This window comes from Euprymna scolopes, chromosome 31 (genome assembly GCF_053919585.1).
Source record: "Euprymna scolopes isolate OS-2025 chromosome 31, ASM5391958v1, whole genome shotgun sequence".
In the NCBI taxonomy this organism is placed as follows: Eukaryota; Metazoa; Mollusca; class Cephalopoda; order Sepiida; family Sepiolidae; genus Euprymna; species Euprymna scolopes.
The window spans coordinates 38,661,976-38,678,327 of NC_136512.1; the positions used below are offsets into that span (position 1 = coordinate 38,661,976).

General features: G+C 33.7%; 1 protein-coding gene across 13 annotated transcripts in view; it reads right to left on the reverse strand.

Annotated features, from left to right (window-relative positions):
• Nucleotides 1-16,352, reverse strand: part of LOC145255699 (agrin-like) — a 2,182,525-nt gene that overhangs the window by 155,935 nt on the left and 2,010,238 nt on the right. For all 13 annotated transcript variants that reach the window (XM_080114282.1, XM_080114279.1, XM_080114278.1 and 10 more), the window contains 4 exons: nt 13,559-13,650; nt 12,595-12,709; nt 3,935-4,153; nt 1,131-1,251 (listed from right to left, as the gene is read on the reverse strand). In XM_080114282.1, coding sequence (XP_079970408.1) covers nt 1,131-1,251; nt 3,935-4,153; nt 12,595-12,709; nt 13,559-13,650 — 547 coding nt within the window. The remainder of the gene's footprint in view (nt 1-1,130; nt 1,252-3,934; nt 4,154-12,594; nt 12,710-13,558; nt 13,651-16,352) is intronic.

Sequence of the window (16,352 nt, forward strand, 5' to 3'; positions counted from 1 at the left end):
TCAATTATGTTTGTTGTTCCTTTGCTATTTATTTTTTCTAAAATCCGATTGCTGCATCGGAAAGGCCAGTTAAAAATACATAATATACTTTGTTATTTTCTTTAATTTAATCCCTTTTTTAGAATTTATTAGACGAAATTTAACTTTTATTTTACCGTGCCAATAAATATGATCATCACTGTATATAAGTAAATCTTTGGTACAGCAAAATGGAAGGAGAAATTTCAGAGGAAACATAATTTAATTTAAATACCAAAAAAACAAAAAAAAAAAACGGGCAGGTGAAATTATTAAAATTACCTTAAGGCCTTATCGTCTGACCCTCTAAGAGGAAACGTCAGAATGATAAATTAAAAACTAAGAAACGAATGAGGAAAGAAGGGAATTTGGTTTCAGTTGGAAGACCAGTGAGAAAAAAAAAAAAAAAATCTCACTGTTCAGGTGGTTTTAAATCAATGAATATCTCCAACTGATGTTTCAAAATCTTTTGTATATATATTAATGGTGGGACGAGTAATCGGAATCGGGAATCGGACAAATCGGAGGATTTGAGAATTGGTATCGGAATCGGAAAAATTGATGCCTATTTTCCGATGCTAAAAAGATTCTTTTAATTGTCTTTTTTTTTTATTTGATTTTGTTTAAACCAAAATCTCCCATTGCTGGTAATAATGATAAAATAATGAATATTTAAATTGCCAATAAAGCTGAAGTCGATAGATCATCCCCCATAAGTGTATTTTGACGTTTAGGAAAATTTCTACTTATTTAATATGTGTTTTACAAAAATCAGGGGAAATAACTATTTTATAGTAAAATAATTAGAGATTTATAAAGAATCGGAATCGGGAATTGTGTCGGAATCGGGAATTTAGCACAGAATCGGTAATTGTATGGGAATTGGGAAAAAATTTGGAATCGTCCCATCACTTATATATATATATATATATATATATATATATATATATATATATATATATATATATATATATATATAAAACAAAATTATGGTTTCACAATACATAACAATAAGAAGCAACGTCATGCATGAAAAATTTTTATATGTAGAGGCAGTAAAGAAAATAGGGAGTGGCATAGTTTAAGGAAAATATTAAGAAATTCTAGCATACCTTATGGCATCACAGCTGTTCTTGCATGTGCATCGGTAATCTTTACCTTCTGTTAGCTCACAGGTCCCGCCATATTTGCATTTGTTTTCATCACATTCGGTCCCACTTCCAGAGCCCTCAACTGAAAAAGAAAATGCCATTTGTTCAATTAGGTTAAGAATTTCTCGTAGAAAGAAAATGAAAATTGACTCATTTTATATGAATGTTACCATTTTAATCTCGATCATCCAACTAGCACCAAAATTCCCCCCATTTACCACAGTGCTCATGTTCCGAATTTCTCTTTAAAATAAAATGAGGATTAAATCCACCATTTTAAATGAATTGATCCTGGATCATTTGACCCTCGACTCATCAAACTAGCAGCAAAATCTCACCTCTTCACTATAGAGTTCGTTTAGAACTTCTCCTTGAAATAAAATGAAAATTTAATCTACCATCTATTATATAAATCCCACCGGTCTGTTTAAATGTATGTATGTATGTATGTATGTATGTATGTATGTATGCCTAAAACTTTCGACAGAGGTGACGGATTTTCACGAGATTGGTATCCTTTTGTAGCTCGACGCTTCAGATGACAAATATCAAAAAAAAAATTGGACAAAACATTAATTCCTTCACCCTCAACTGAGCAGTTTTCTACAAGGAGAGTCGGTTTTTTGCTGACATTTTTTTGCAAGTAATTCAAACCTCGTGTAAACGACATTGCATAAAAGGCGTTATTTCGACCGCTCATGACGTCGCAATCGTGGTAGGCGCATCGATAAGAGCATTTTTTTCACCTCTTTTTCCTCTGGCGCATTACAGTTTCGAGCCTGCTTATTACTCCTATTTTTTTTTTTTGCGCTCGCAATTTTCCTTTTTTCTTTGCTCAACCAACACCCTTACACACACCTCCACTTGCTTTTCCACCTTCGCGTCACGGGTTCGAGCCTGCCTACCTACTACAACTTTTTTTTTTGTTCAACACACACCTATAAACACCCGGGTAACGCCGGACACCTAGGCTAGTTTTATATAAATTTTTTCATTTGACCCTTGACCCATTCGATTAACAATAAAATCCCACCCCTTCACGGTAGAACTCATGCGCAGAATTCTTCTTTGCAATAAAGTCAAATTTGGTTCAATCATTACTATTAATGGCATAAATTATTTTAAAGGTCATATAGTTGGTAAATTTGTCCAAAAAATTATTTTGGTTTGTTTTTTCATTTTTGACCTCTTTGCATGAAAAAATATTAATATTTAATAGACATTATAAGTCTTCGATGTTACTGTGAATATCGATTTTGAATAATTTATCTATTTTGTTTAGCCAATTGTTTACCTCATTTGTGTAAACTAAAAACGATTACTTTGCTCAGAATCGATATTTACGGTAACTTCAAAGAATCTATGTCACCATAGTTATCTATGAATTTTATCATTTGACCTCCAAAATCCCACCTTTTCACTTTAGAGCTCCCTAGATCTCGGAAGATTTTCTATTCTAATAGTTTCTTTCCTCAGACTGTTTGCTTTTGGAATTCCTTTGTTGCTGTTTCCCCGACAATATACACATGCAGAAATTTAAATGGAATGTGAACAAATATCTTGCTTTTCACGTTTCTACTTTGTTTTTTATAAATCTTGACCTCACCACATATATGCTCTAGTGAATATATTACCTTGTTTGGTGGTGAAGAAAATTTCTCATATATATATATATATATATATATATATATATATATATATATATATATATATATATATATATATACTATAACTCCCTATTTTGTTTATATGTTCAATACTTTTTTTACTTATGTAGAAGCATGATTAATATATTATTAGATATATAGTTAGGACATGGGAACTTTTGGTGGTCTTATTCACGGTTGATAATTTATGAGGACTCTACTTGCACCCTTACTTCATCGGGCTCACACACAATATACCCCCTCCCCCATAAAAAGCACCTAAAACTCCATATATATATATTTGTATGTTAATGTTTTGTCAGAATATTGATAGGAAAAATAAAAATTACACATACATTGTAAAAGGACTTTTTCTCTGACTTCCGTCTTAATAGCATTAAGTCCAGCAAAATAATCATCCTAAATACTAAATTAATTTTTTTTTCACATAGGCATCGCCACTTATCAAGGGAAAGAGGTCAATCGAGGATAAGGGTTAAGAATGTACAGTAGAAATTGGACAATATAGTAATCGTTAGTAATGGAAATTCGGTAAATTTGTTAATTTATATGGAACGACTCATCAAAAACTTGTTTACGTTAGACTTGAAGACAACCATATTGTAGTCAGCTGGAAAGCAGGAAAACGAAAGACAATTCCATAGGCGTGCAGTTCTAAGAAAGAAACTTTGTTCATGGAATCTACGTTCAGGTTTAAGCACAGTGGGGGAAATTAGTGATAGTGTTTTCTGCTAGACGGGTGTTTCTTGTGAAAGTTTGGTGAATACCTTTCCCATTTGATGGTTCTTGAGAATTGGTGTCCATTATCACTGGGACAGTATTCGAATCATCTCGTTATTGGGAATGAATCGAGTGCAAAACATACGCGTTCTTTTACGGGTCCGTTCACATTTAGGTTGATTATATCTTACCATGTTCATCAGTCAAATGCGAACGGTGAAAACACGGTAGAAAATGCCAGTGTGTTGAATTGTGTGGACGTGGATAAAGTCGATGACAGAATAAGCACAAATTTAATGGATAGACACCGTGCGCAGCATTCAGCATTCAAGGAGAGAAGGAGGAGGAGGGGGAGTAGGCAGTGTTGGATTTACTCACTTAAACCAGATCCTGACGTTTCCTCACAGGGCCCATTGTTTATAATATATAACTCCATTTTATTCAGACATGCATCTCGCTTCATCTCACACTCATTGGAATAGGCTCTTATATTGCTGGCACACAGCGGCTTAAAATCAGCGGGACACGTTTGGGGACAAACACAATGGCCATCTTCACACGTCGATCCATACTGACAAGGAACTTTGGCGCATTTGTCTGCAAGAAACGAAGATAAAAAAAAAAAAAGAATTAACATTTATAGACAGAAATAGCACTTTACATATATGGAAAGAGAATATATATATATATATATATATATATATATATATATATATATATATATATATATATATATATATATAAACAATTTTCTGTGGATGACCATATATATGTATGTTACATGAACTCACAATATAAATAATTTTTATTAGATCCTATCTTGATTAAAACAGAGCTATATATTCTTAGATCATTAATATATGAAAATATTTAAGTGATGAAGAAAGAAGTGTACATTATTTATTGAATCATAAAATTTTCAAACACAGCGAATATACAGACAAAATTTATTCGTTATTCCATCGAGTTTTGAGAATTTCAATTTCCGTTCTTGCATATTTTACATTTATATTTTGTTTTATATATATATATATATATATATATATATATATATATATATATATATATATATATATATATATATATATATATATTGTTTTGCTTCTGTTTTTTTTCTTTGAAATTTCTTTTTAACTTTTATCTTCCTTCTTTATAACGTTTTTCTTTTCCTTGTTACCAATTAGCTCAGCTGTCTTCATTTTCTTTTTTGCTAACGGAAGCGTTAACTTATGTCAAATTTAAATAAAATCAAAATTAAATAAATGAAATGCTGTACAGATAGGATGTATAGAAAAGGCAAAAGAAAAAATTAAACACAGGAAGAAATCATCAAAACCAAGATAACCGGTTTCGTTGGATCAACAAACATCGACTGAATAACGGTAAAAACGTAGAAAACAAAAAGAATGTACAACGGTATGTGTGTTAAAATAGGAACAGGATGGGGTGAAAAAAACTAAAAAAAATAAATGAAGAAGGCACAGTCCCCCGTGAGTGCACAGTGAACGAGGCATAAAAAAAAAATGACTAAGTTCAGCATTTACCCCCCCCCCCCATTCAGCCCCAAAGTACCCAAGGAGCGTCAAATCCTGGAGAAAATGAACAAACGGTACACTTTAAGGCTTTAACTTATGAAATTTGAGTTCTGCACCATGCAAAAAAAAAAAAAAAAAAAAATGACCAAGTCCATCATTTGCGCCGCCACCAATTTAGCCCCAAAAGTCCCCAAAGCTTTAACATATTTAAATTTGAGTTTAGCACCATGCACAACTGCTAAATAGACATACACAGAAAATTTTGGACAAATATGGTAAAATAGTCCCAAAAATGGAGTATTTTATTAGCCATAAAAGAGCCCCTGGGGCACACCCAATAGTTATTGCGAAGTATAGACAAACAAAATTATATAGAAATCAGTTAGTAACAACTTTTCAGATAGGCATCAATTTTGTTTAATAGGCACAAAAGTGTCAATTTTAGTTATTTTAACCCGAAGCGCATCCCTGGGGAGCAACCGGAGTTTTCCCGGAAAATCTATTCTGTCACTTTTTTACTCATATCATGTTTAATGCTTGCACAAAACTAAAAAAAAAAAAAATTCGAGTGCATAGTTATTGAGAAAAGTGCGGACAAAAGAAATGATGAACAGACGAATGGACAAGGGTGAATTTACAGGTCCACCCTCCTTTTGTCGGGGACCAAAATGAAAATGAAAAGAAACAGATAAAAACATGGAGGAAATGCAGTAAAAATAAGTCGCACTTAAACCGAGAGCGAAGATTATAAGGTATGTGTGTTAAAATAGGAACAGGATGGGGTGAAAAAAACTAAAAAAAATAAATGAAGAAGGCACAGTCCCCCGTGAGTGCACAGTGAACGAGGCATAAAAAAAATGACTAAGTTCAGCATTTACCCCCCCCCATTCAGCCCCAAAGTACCCAGGGAGCGAGGTATATTGCATTGTTTGAATGTGATTTTTGCTAGATGTTTGGTTAACGAATAGCTATGACACAGAGAACATCATAGAGCTTTAGTAAATCGTGATTATTTCCGTCACACTACAAAACCTTTAATATCCATGACAAAAAATACCTAAACTAACACTACAAACTGTATTCTAATAACAACACAACCAACATAAATAATACTGACGTGATTGATAAAATAAATCTTACGTAGATCTTCCCAATAATTGCACATCTATTTTGTTACAAAAATTATTCAAATCCGACATAAAAATAGTAACTTCACGTTCTAAAACAAGGATTAGCTCAACACCAACACCCATCCCCGCTTCCTGCCTATCCAGCATTTACAATATAAAGTGTGCCTCTGGACCTTTGTTTTATATCGACGCAACCGTCAGGAATTTTAAATCCCGCATCTACGAACATAAATGGAATCTCATGCACAACAATTTCACTAACACGGTAGTAATATACATGAGAAGTTTTACCTACAATTTTGAATTTACAAACTACACTCTCCTCAAGACAGAACCCTTTCTCACACGTCGCAAGTGCGTCGAAAGTGTTGTAATTTTTCTTTCATCACCATCTAGCATAAATAAATATCACCTGTCTGTTTAAATGTATGCATGTATGTATGTATTATGTGTATCTGCCTTAAACTTTCGACAAAGGCGACAGATTTTCACGAGATCGGTATCATTTTGAACCTCGACGCTTCAGATGACAAATATCGAAAAATTGGCCAAAATAGTAATTCCTTCACACTCAACTGAGCAGTTTTCTATAGGGAGGGGTCGCTTTTTTTGTCAATATTTTTTGAAGTCATCCCATCTTTTTGATTGACTAGCCTTAATTTAAACCTTTGCCACTTCCAGTTTGGCGATAGACACAGCGGCAAAGAAGTCACTTTTTTAACGTTCTTTTCCTCCTTCGCGGTACGGGTTCGAGCTTGCCTGCCTGCCTACTACCACTTTTTTTTTTTTTTTTGCTCAACACAGACCTCCAAACCCCCAAGCAACGCCGGGCACCCAGAATAGTCTAGCATAAATATTAGACTCGGATTTGGAGATAGACGTTGACTGTCTTAGTCAATCTGGAAATGAATGTTGTAGTTTTCAATTGCAACAACCTCCACTGATAAGCACAGGTGAACATACTTTGGTTTTATAGTAAACTTTAAAAGTGTGTGATTTTAATATAACTAAAACAATCGTTTTGGGAGAAGAAAGGAATAATTAAAAAGTGCTCTAACGAAACAACTCGGAGTCTATTCCATGTCTGAATGATGCGACATTGCATGGTTTTATTTCATGTTAATTGAGTGATTTCTCTTAATCCAACTTCTACAAATGAGACAAAGATTAATCTTTGGCAAGCTGCATGAGTCCAATAGAACAAAGAACCATGCACCTAGTTTTAGAAAACTACTCAAAGAAGTCTTTTTTATTATTAAATTTTCCATTAAGAAAAAAAAAAGGAGTCGCTGCTTTTTTTAGCCATCGTCATCGACATAGAATCATAAATTTCGTGAGGAAATCACAAAAAGCGAAATTTTTTGCCGGCGGACAATCATGAAATACGAGAAACAATGAAAGAAACAGATTTCCTGTTGTCGATTTCGGGGGGAGGGGGAGAAAATGAACAGTGATTTTCTTCAAATAAAGGATTTTTCATGTTTTTTTTTTATTCCGTTTTTATAATATTCAGCAGAGGAAAAGAAATAAAAGCAACATAACGTATTGCATGCCGCTATTCAAATCTGCCATGTAGAAACGGATTAAAAATGTATCAATGTTTCTATACATTATGAAACAGTTTGTATATTTTGCAATATTTAATAGGTTGCTTATGTATTCTGCATTATTATTATTATTATTATTATTATTATTATTATTATTATTATTATTATTATTATTATTATTATTATTATTCATTTACTAGGAACTTCCACACAAGCTATCATCAAAGAATTCTCTTTGAGAACAACTTTTGGTGTTCCTTGGAGTCTGAGTGACAACAAGTTTCCCCAGATTTCCAGTACTCTCTATCTCTTTTGATACCATGTGCAAATTAATTTGTGTTATCGCAACAATTGTTAGCCATTAATTTTTCAATTGATAGCAGCCATTGGTATTCACTGGAATTTGAGTGGCAATAAGCCTCTCCAAGGTCCCACTTCTCTTCATACTCATCCAATTGAGGCCTAGTTAGTGATTTCTCTTCTCAGTCTTTCCATCCTTTTTGACCCTTAGACTATTTGGTGTGATTATTATATTCTCTGATGTTCGTTCATCATAGCAGTTTATCCGCATAAAGATCTTTCACACGCCAATTAATACAACTATCTAGAAAAAAACAGTACGCTTTCGAAATATACATAAAACATATATATATATATATATATATGTACAGAGAGAGAGAGAGAGAGAGAGAGAGAGAGAGAGACAGACAGACACACAGACAGACAGACAGCAGACAGACCGACAGACAGACAGCAGACAGACAGACAGACAGACAGACAGATAGAGAATAGTTTAAGAAGATATAGCGTCAAGTTATATAGAAACTTTATTACATATTATGAAGTCAATAAGGTTACAGAAAGAGGAATACAGGAGAAACTTCTTTAGGTCATGGCATTTCGAAACTAAATTCTCTCGTCAAAGGAGGAGAAAAAGCCGGTATTATACAAAAGTAAAGATAAAAAGAAAACACCGACTTTGAAAACATTTAGATTAGAATTGGAAAAATTATGTTATAGGGGGGGGTGATATGATAGGAGTAGAAGAGAAGAGACAGCAAAGAACAATAAATGCTAAAAGAATATACAAAACGATATATAAGAAAATGAAATAGTAGGAAATATTTTTTTTCATAAAAATATTTATAATTTATATATATATATATATATATATATATATATATATATATAGATAGATAGATAGATAGATAGATAGATAGATAGATAGATAGATAGAAGTCAGATATGCTTACATATATATAAAGTCGGATATAGTCAGATATGCTTATATATTTATGTATTTCTATGTGAGAATAATCTTCTAAACTAATTAAAACGACTCAATATGAATTTTTGATTACATATTCTAGGCAACACTGTGAGTAACATGGGGCCATTATTATTTTTTGTACATATCAACATTTAGAAAGTGCATATGTCTATGTATATAAATATTTCGTTGAATATGATGAACTTCTGAACTAACAGAGAAAATTTTGGAACACGCTAAATAACAAAGACATTATTTATTTGTTTTGTAAATTTTAACATTAAGGTGTGCATGAATATACAGTTGGCTCTGTGCATATGTTTATAGATTTCTACATTTAGAATTCACTTTTAAACTAAAAAAAAACGATCATTATGAATTTTGGAACACAGCTACTAGTCATAAAGGTATAAGTAGTCTCACTGGAGTGCAATATTTAATTTTATTTATTTTTATTCAAAGGAAGTAAAGATAGTGTCCGAAAATTTTATTTTACTTATTTTGGGACAGATACGTTTCTAGTTATATATATATATATATATATATATATATATATATATATATATATATATATATATATATATATATATATGTATATATATATATGTATATATATATATATATATATAATTTTGTACTCAAAACTTCTAAAGCTTTTTTATATAAGTTATATAGGACGTATAGTAAAATGCAATCAACTAGACGCATGTTAACCTTGCAGCTATGAAAAACATCACCGAAAAACTTTTCACTTTTTTAAGTTTATATAAACCCCTCCAACCGCAAGCAACGTGTGCTTTGTTGACACGTCTTAACTTATTTTAAATACGTTAACCCACACTCGTCACTTTTTTAATTCAACTGATTTTGTCCATGGCACATATCCATGCTTTTTCTTTCCTTCTTTTTCTTTCTTTTTATCTCCTCTTTCTTTGTATAATTAAATTTTTTAAAATTATTTTTTCTCCAAAGACCAAAGAAAACAAGAGAAATATATATAGATACATTTCTCTTGGTTTCTTTGGTCCCCCCAAAATCATATCTTCTTTCCCTCTCATTTCTCATTTTGACTTTTACCATCTGAAGAAGCAGACCGGGAATTTCTTGTCTGCAGAAACAATTATAATCGATTAAGTTATTATTTTAAGGTTATAAAATAAACACACACACACACACACACACACACACACACACACACACACACACACACACACACACACACACATATATATATATATATATATATATATATATATATATATATATATGGCATAATCACGTTTAAATACCAGGTCTTACCAGATCACCAAAGTAAAGCAACGATGAGCCTGGACAGTATTAGATGAGTGACCATTTGGGAATGTACTCTCAATCTTCGTTAAAACATGAATCTAGAAGGAGGAAAACTGATGTAAAACCTGTCTTCTCTGCCTTGTGGAAATCCTTGCACCGACTGAGATTAGTAGTTGTTCCAAAAAGTATGGATAGTTTTACACGAAGCAATCACCACTATAAGCAAATCATCTGTGTGGATTTCTGAACAACTTCCGGAGGACCTAATCAATGGCAGTATCGCACACACACACACACACACACACACACACACACACACACATATATATATTACCTCTATTGTATCATCTTCATATTATTTCTCTGCATGCATTACATGTCCTCAACCCTCAATAGTCAAGTGTACACATCCATTGTATCATTCTTATATTATTTCTCTCCATATATATACAGGGTGTAAACGATGAATTAGCAGTTTGACAATTCAGAGTTTAAACATTGATAAAGAAGGGGTAGTAAAAGATTTGTATAGGTTTATTTAACTGTTTTATTAAATGCAAACTAATATAAGCATTTTATTCGTACACCTTCTGACCATATAAAATTATAGTCAAATTAAAAGCATTTTTATAACCCGATTAAATCTGAAACCTCTTTTAGCATAGATATGTGAAATTGACATTCCCATACTGATTGAACTTATACACACTAGTATGTTTAAGATTTAGAGTGGCCATCCCACACGCATATGAATACCTTTCTTTCTAGTCTTCTATTACCTCTATCTCGATCCGTAACCCCCTATCCTTTCCCAGTCATTCCTATATCTAAACTCAAATCCGCACCCCTATTGGGTCTTTTTTCCATACAACCAAATCTTATTTTTCACAACATGTAATGGAACCTACTGATATTATTAATAACTCCCGGTGACCTGATATTTTCATTGCAAACTTCGCTTTCATATTAGCTGTATCGCCTGAAGAGGTCTCTAGTTACTGATAACTAGCTGGCCGAAACATGCTCATGACTGTGTAGCAACATATTACTGTTTATGTAAAAACAAATAAAGAGTCTACCTTGCTCTAATTTGGTACTGAGTACTATTGTGTTAACCGTGTCAAACTTCATTGGTTACTTAACCTCTGGAAAACAATAACCTCAGATTATATATATATATATATATATATATATATATATATATATATATATATATATATATCACGACTTCATTTAATCACATAGATTAATATACGCAAGTATAATTTTATGCGTAAACTTAAAGTATTTACTTCAACAGTCCTCAAAACATAGGTAGAGCTATGTAGTAAGTTATAAAAATATATGTGGCAATTAAGCTACACAGAATATTCCACGTTTCATCCACACTAGGATTCGTCAGGCTTTAACAAAGAGTTGTGGTTGTCTCGCGTTTTTATATACGCACATTCTATTGAGTTTTTAGTTAGCCAATCAGCTTTCTAGTTTCCACTGCGCCCTTCCTAATCAGCCAATGGGCAGGCACTTACAGGAGACAAAGGCCCAGTTGATCTTAGGTTCAACTCTTCGTTTGCATGTGCTTTTTTAGCGGGAAGCATAGATATCTAGTAATCCGACCTATTTTAAACCTAAGTGTATTCAAATGTTTTTTTTTGTGTTTTTTTAAATTTTTTTCGTTTATATATTATCCTGTAAGCGCCTGCCCATTGGCTGATTAGGAAGGGCGTGATGGAAATTAGGAAGCTGATTGGCTAACTAAAAACTCAATAAAATGTGCGTATATAAAACGCAAGTCAACCACAACTCTTTGCATAAGCCTGACGAATCCTAGTGTGGATGGAATGCGGAATATTTTGTGTAGCTTAATTGCCATATATATTTTAATAATATACTGTATATATATATATATATATATATATATATATATATATATATATATATAATTATAGAAATATATATTCTTACAAAACCTTGGATGGATGATGGCCACCTATAGGGACGCACACCAAGAGACCACTTGGACGTTCTGATGCATCCTTCTTGCTATTCTCTGAATAACATTTTTTGTTCATTTATTAAACATATTTAACTTTATCAATAAAATGGCATTGAAAAAATTAATATTTACTAAAAGTTTGAAAATTTTAAGAGTAAATCAAAAGTGAAACTGACACGAGTTATCAAACTTTGACGTCTCAGAATGTGAAAGGTAATCGCTCCACACAAAGAGTTTGAACTTTGACATCCAGTTTTTTTTACTTACCACAGTCTCCACGAGATTCCACTTCAATAAGTTTTTGATCACGACAGGAAGCAACCTTCAGCTCACATTCATTTTGGTAAGTAATCCTGTCGGTTCCACATACCTTGTTCTCAACCTGAAGAAAAAATGAACAATAGTAAGAACGTAATAATATACAAAATACAAAGAGATATGATTTTCTTGACAACTTTTCATTCTTTTTAAATTAATCTTGTATATATATATATATATATATATATATATATATATATATATATATATATATATATATATATATACATGTCAAAACGATAACATTGTATGAAAGCGACTGAAAAAATAAACAATACATAAATCCTACATTTTTTATGATGCTACCTTTTAGAAAGAAAAGCCACTTAAGGATAAAAATGGCATGATTTAGTTGAGAGATGAGAAAACATTAAGAGAGTATTAAGATTGATGGAACGGATCAATTTCAAATACTTATCGAGTTAATTCATGATAAGAATCTGTTGACATTGTTGAAGACGACCATGTTTTAATTTGCAGGGAAGCAGTCTCATAGCAAAACAGGGAATCCTTTTGAAGAAGCACGGCATGGAAATTCTGTCTGAACCTATGTACGTGAGGAAGGAGGGGACTTTTTTTCCTTGTGGTAGAAAACGTTGCTGTGAATATCTTAAAAGCGAGGGGGTATTAGAGATTGAAGCTCAGTCGAGTATTTTCATGGAAATAGCAATAGAGTAAAGAGAGACTAAAAAATGTCTCTTCTATGAGAGAAGAGGGTGTAAGGAAAAGGAGAAATCATATTTTTGCAGTCTCGACTTCAGAATGTCAAGCTAGCACTGTTCCTCTGAAAATATGATGGAATATGAAAGAAAGCGAGAGAGAGAGAGAGAGGGGGGAAGAGAGAGCGAGAAAGAGAGAGAGAGAAAGAGAGAGAGAGAGAGAGAGGGGGGGAGAGTAGACTACATCTACTTACCTCCACACAGGCCGATGGACATACACATCTGGCATTTTTGCCGTCGCTTTGACAAACAGCATAATAGTGACATTGTTTATTCTCACAACCATCTGAAAAAAAGGAAAATATTCAATCAGTCATTATATTCAAATGTTCGATACTTATTGGCTAATACATTTCAACCAATATATAAAGTTCCTATTTACAATGCCTCGCCACGGGACAGAGTTAGACACTAGGGTCGTTTTTTTACGTGGAGAAAAGGAACAAAAATAAAAATTGTCTCAGTCGTGAAGGATTTCTCCTCCACTGACAGAGAACAAGAAATTGAAGTGCAGCATCTGAAGAACAGATACTACACTTTGAGGTATTTATTTCCTCCCCCACTGAGCAAATTAGGCACAAGGCCGATTTTTAAAGTGAGGAGTGAAGGCGAAATGGGGACCAACTCCCCGGGGATTAGGCGAGCTGGATAGTGACAATTGGTATGAAGGGTTGCCCCTACATTGACCAAGGTCTTATATGTGGGGTCGCCCCCACATATGGTCTTTGCTTGCAGTATCTGTCGGAACAGATGGTATTTATTTGCTCCCCCACTGAGCAAATTAGGCACAAGGCCGATTTTTAATGTGAGAAGTGAAGGGGGAAATGGGGACCAACTCCCCGGGGAGTAGGGGAGTTGGATAGTGACAATTGGTATGAAGGGTTGCCCCTACATTGACCAAGGTCTTATATGTGGGGTCGCCCCCACATATGGTCTTTGCTTGCAGTATCTGCCGGAACAGATGGTATTTATTTGCTCCCCCACCGAGCAAATTAGGCACAAGGCCGATTTTTAATGTGAGGAGTGAAGGGGAAATGGGGACCAACTCCCTGGGGAGTAGGGGAGTTGGATAATGACAATTGGTATGAAGGGTTGCCCCTACATTGACCAAGGTCTTATATGTGAGGTTGCCCTCACATATGGTCTTTGCTTGCAGTATCTGCCGGAACAGATGGTATTTATTTGCTCCCCCACCGAGCAAATTAGGCACAAGGCCGATTTTTAATGTGGGGAGTGAAGGGAGGGGGAAGGGAAAAAGGGGACCAGCTCCCGAGAGGTGGGAAATGGGAGCTTGTTAAAGGTCAGGCATGTGGGGTTTCCCCCACATCTGGTCTTTGCTAGTCATAGCTAGTCATAGCTTGCAGTATCTGCCGGAACAGATACTACACTTTGATCTTGTCTCGAAGAACATATAAAGTTAGGTATGTTTATGTGCTATAAATATATTCACCTATGCAGAGGATTTACTAATCAACCAATCATTATGAATTAAAGAATATATATTTCAGGCCAAACAAGTTCTCTACATGTATAAGAGCCAAGTGCGTCCAAGGAAGGATGGGCAGAAGCTGCCTTGACAGAGTTCAAAATAAACTTCGTAGCTTAATGGGGATGCCCTTTTCACTTCCCTCGAACCTCTTTCCCACCTGTCTCTGCTTCATTGTCATTTTCATGGCAAATGCTCGTCTGAGCTCCAATTCATGGTCCTCCCAGGCCTAACTTTCACGAAAAACACTCGTCTAGCTGAAACCACTACCAATAATTTCCCCCACGCTTTATCTGTGCCTAAACTTAAACGTAAATTCCACGAATAAAGCTTCTTTCTTAGAATTGCACGCCTGTGGAACTCTTCTGTTTTCCTGCTTTCCAACTAACTACAATATGGTTGTCTTCAAGTCCAATGTGAAAAATTCTTGATGAGCCATCCCCTTAAGTAATCCAATTTACCAAATTTCCAATACTAACGATGACTGACATGTTCTCCTCGACAACTGTACACTCATTAACCCTTATCCTCGAGTGGCATCTGGGTCTTGATAAGTGGTACCTCCTTTGTTACAAAAAATTAATAAAGAAAATAATTGCTCTACATCACATTTTGAATTACGAGGGTAGTTCCAAAAATAAAGACTCCTATCCTTTTTTAACTAAAAAATGAAGAACGACGAAGGCAGTTGTATCATTAAAAGGAGCGACCTTTTGCACTTAATAATTTATTTTTCTACATAGTCATCACCATTCCCAATCCACTTTTGTCAGGAATTCATTGAAGCATCTCTGCTTCTGATGCACGTCCATGAGAGGGGAGGTGTTTTTTAGAGTATTATACCGTCAATATCTGCAACAGAGATATCAAACTTTCAGGTTATGAATGCATAAGTTAGTCATCATAGCGATGCAATCTTCTGTGATCCATTCGGGCAGAATAAAAAATAGAAGGAATTACTTTTGGAACGTCACTCGTATATTATATATGAAAATTATTATGAGACTACTGCTCTATAATTATGTAATGTTTTTACCCATCATGTGATGCGTATTAGTCTAAAAGAAGGAGTTTATTTGTTGTTTGTATATGATATAACTTAATATTGCTCCACCAAAAAAATGTTTAAACTGGTGAATCAGATGTCATTTTTCAGTAATAGCGTGAATAAAAACTGTGCATATATTTTTCTTTTTGCGCATGCCCAAATTCAATTCATTTCTTCCAGTTGTTTAATATTACAACTTTCTTACCTATTTCTCGATAGCTACAACGGTAGGGGATGCTACTGGAGCATTAAATGCTTTAGTTTCGATTCTAGCTGATGGCACCCAAGTCTTTTTTTTAACTTTTGAAATCACTACAATAGATTAGGCACAATATAATATTCAATAGAGAATGGGTTCTGTAATAATAAATACGAAATCTGCATGAATTAAAATATATTTAAACATCTTTTATGACCCGGTAAGTCCGCCTAACCTGCTAGTATACTAAATTAA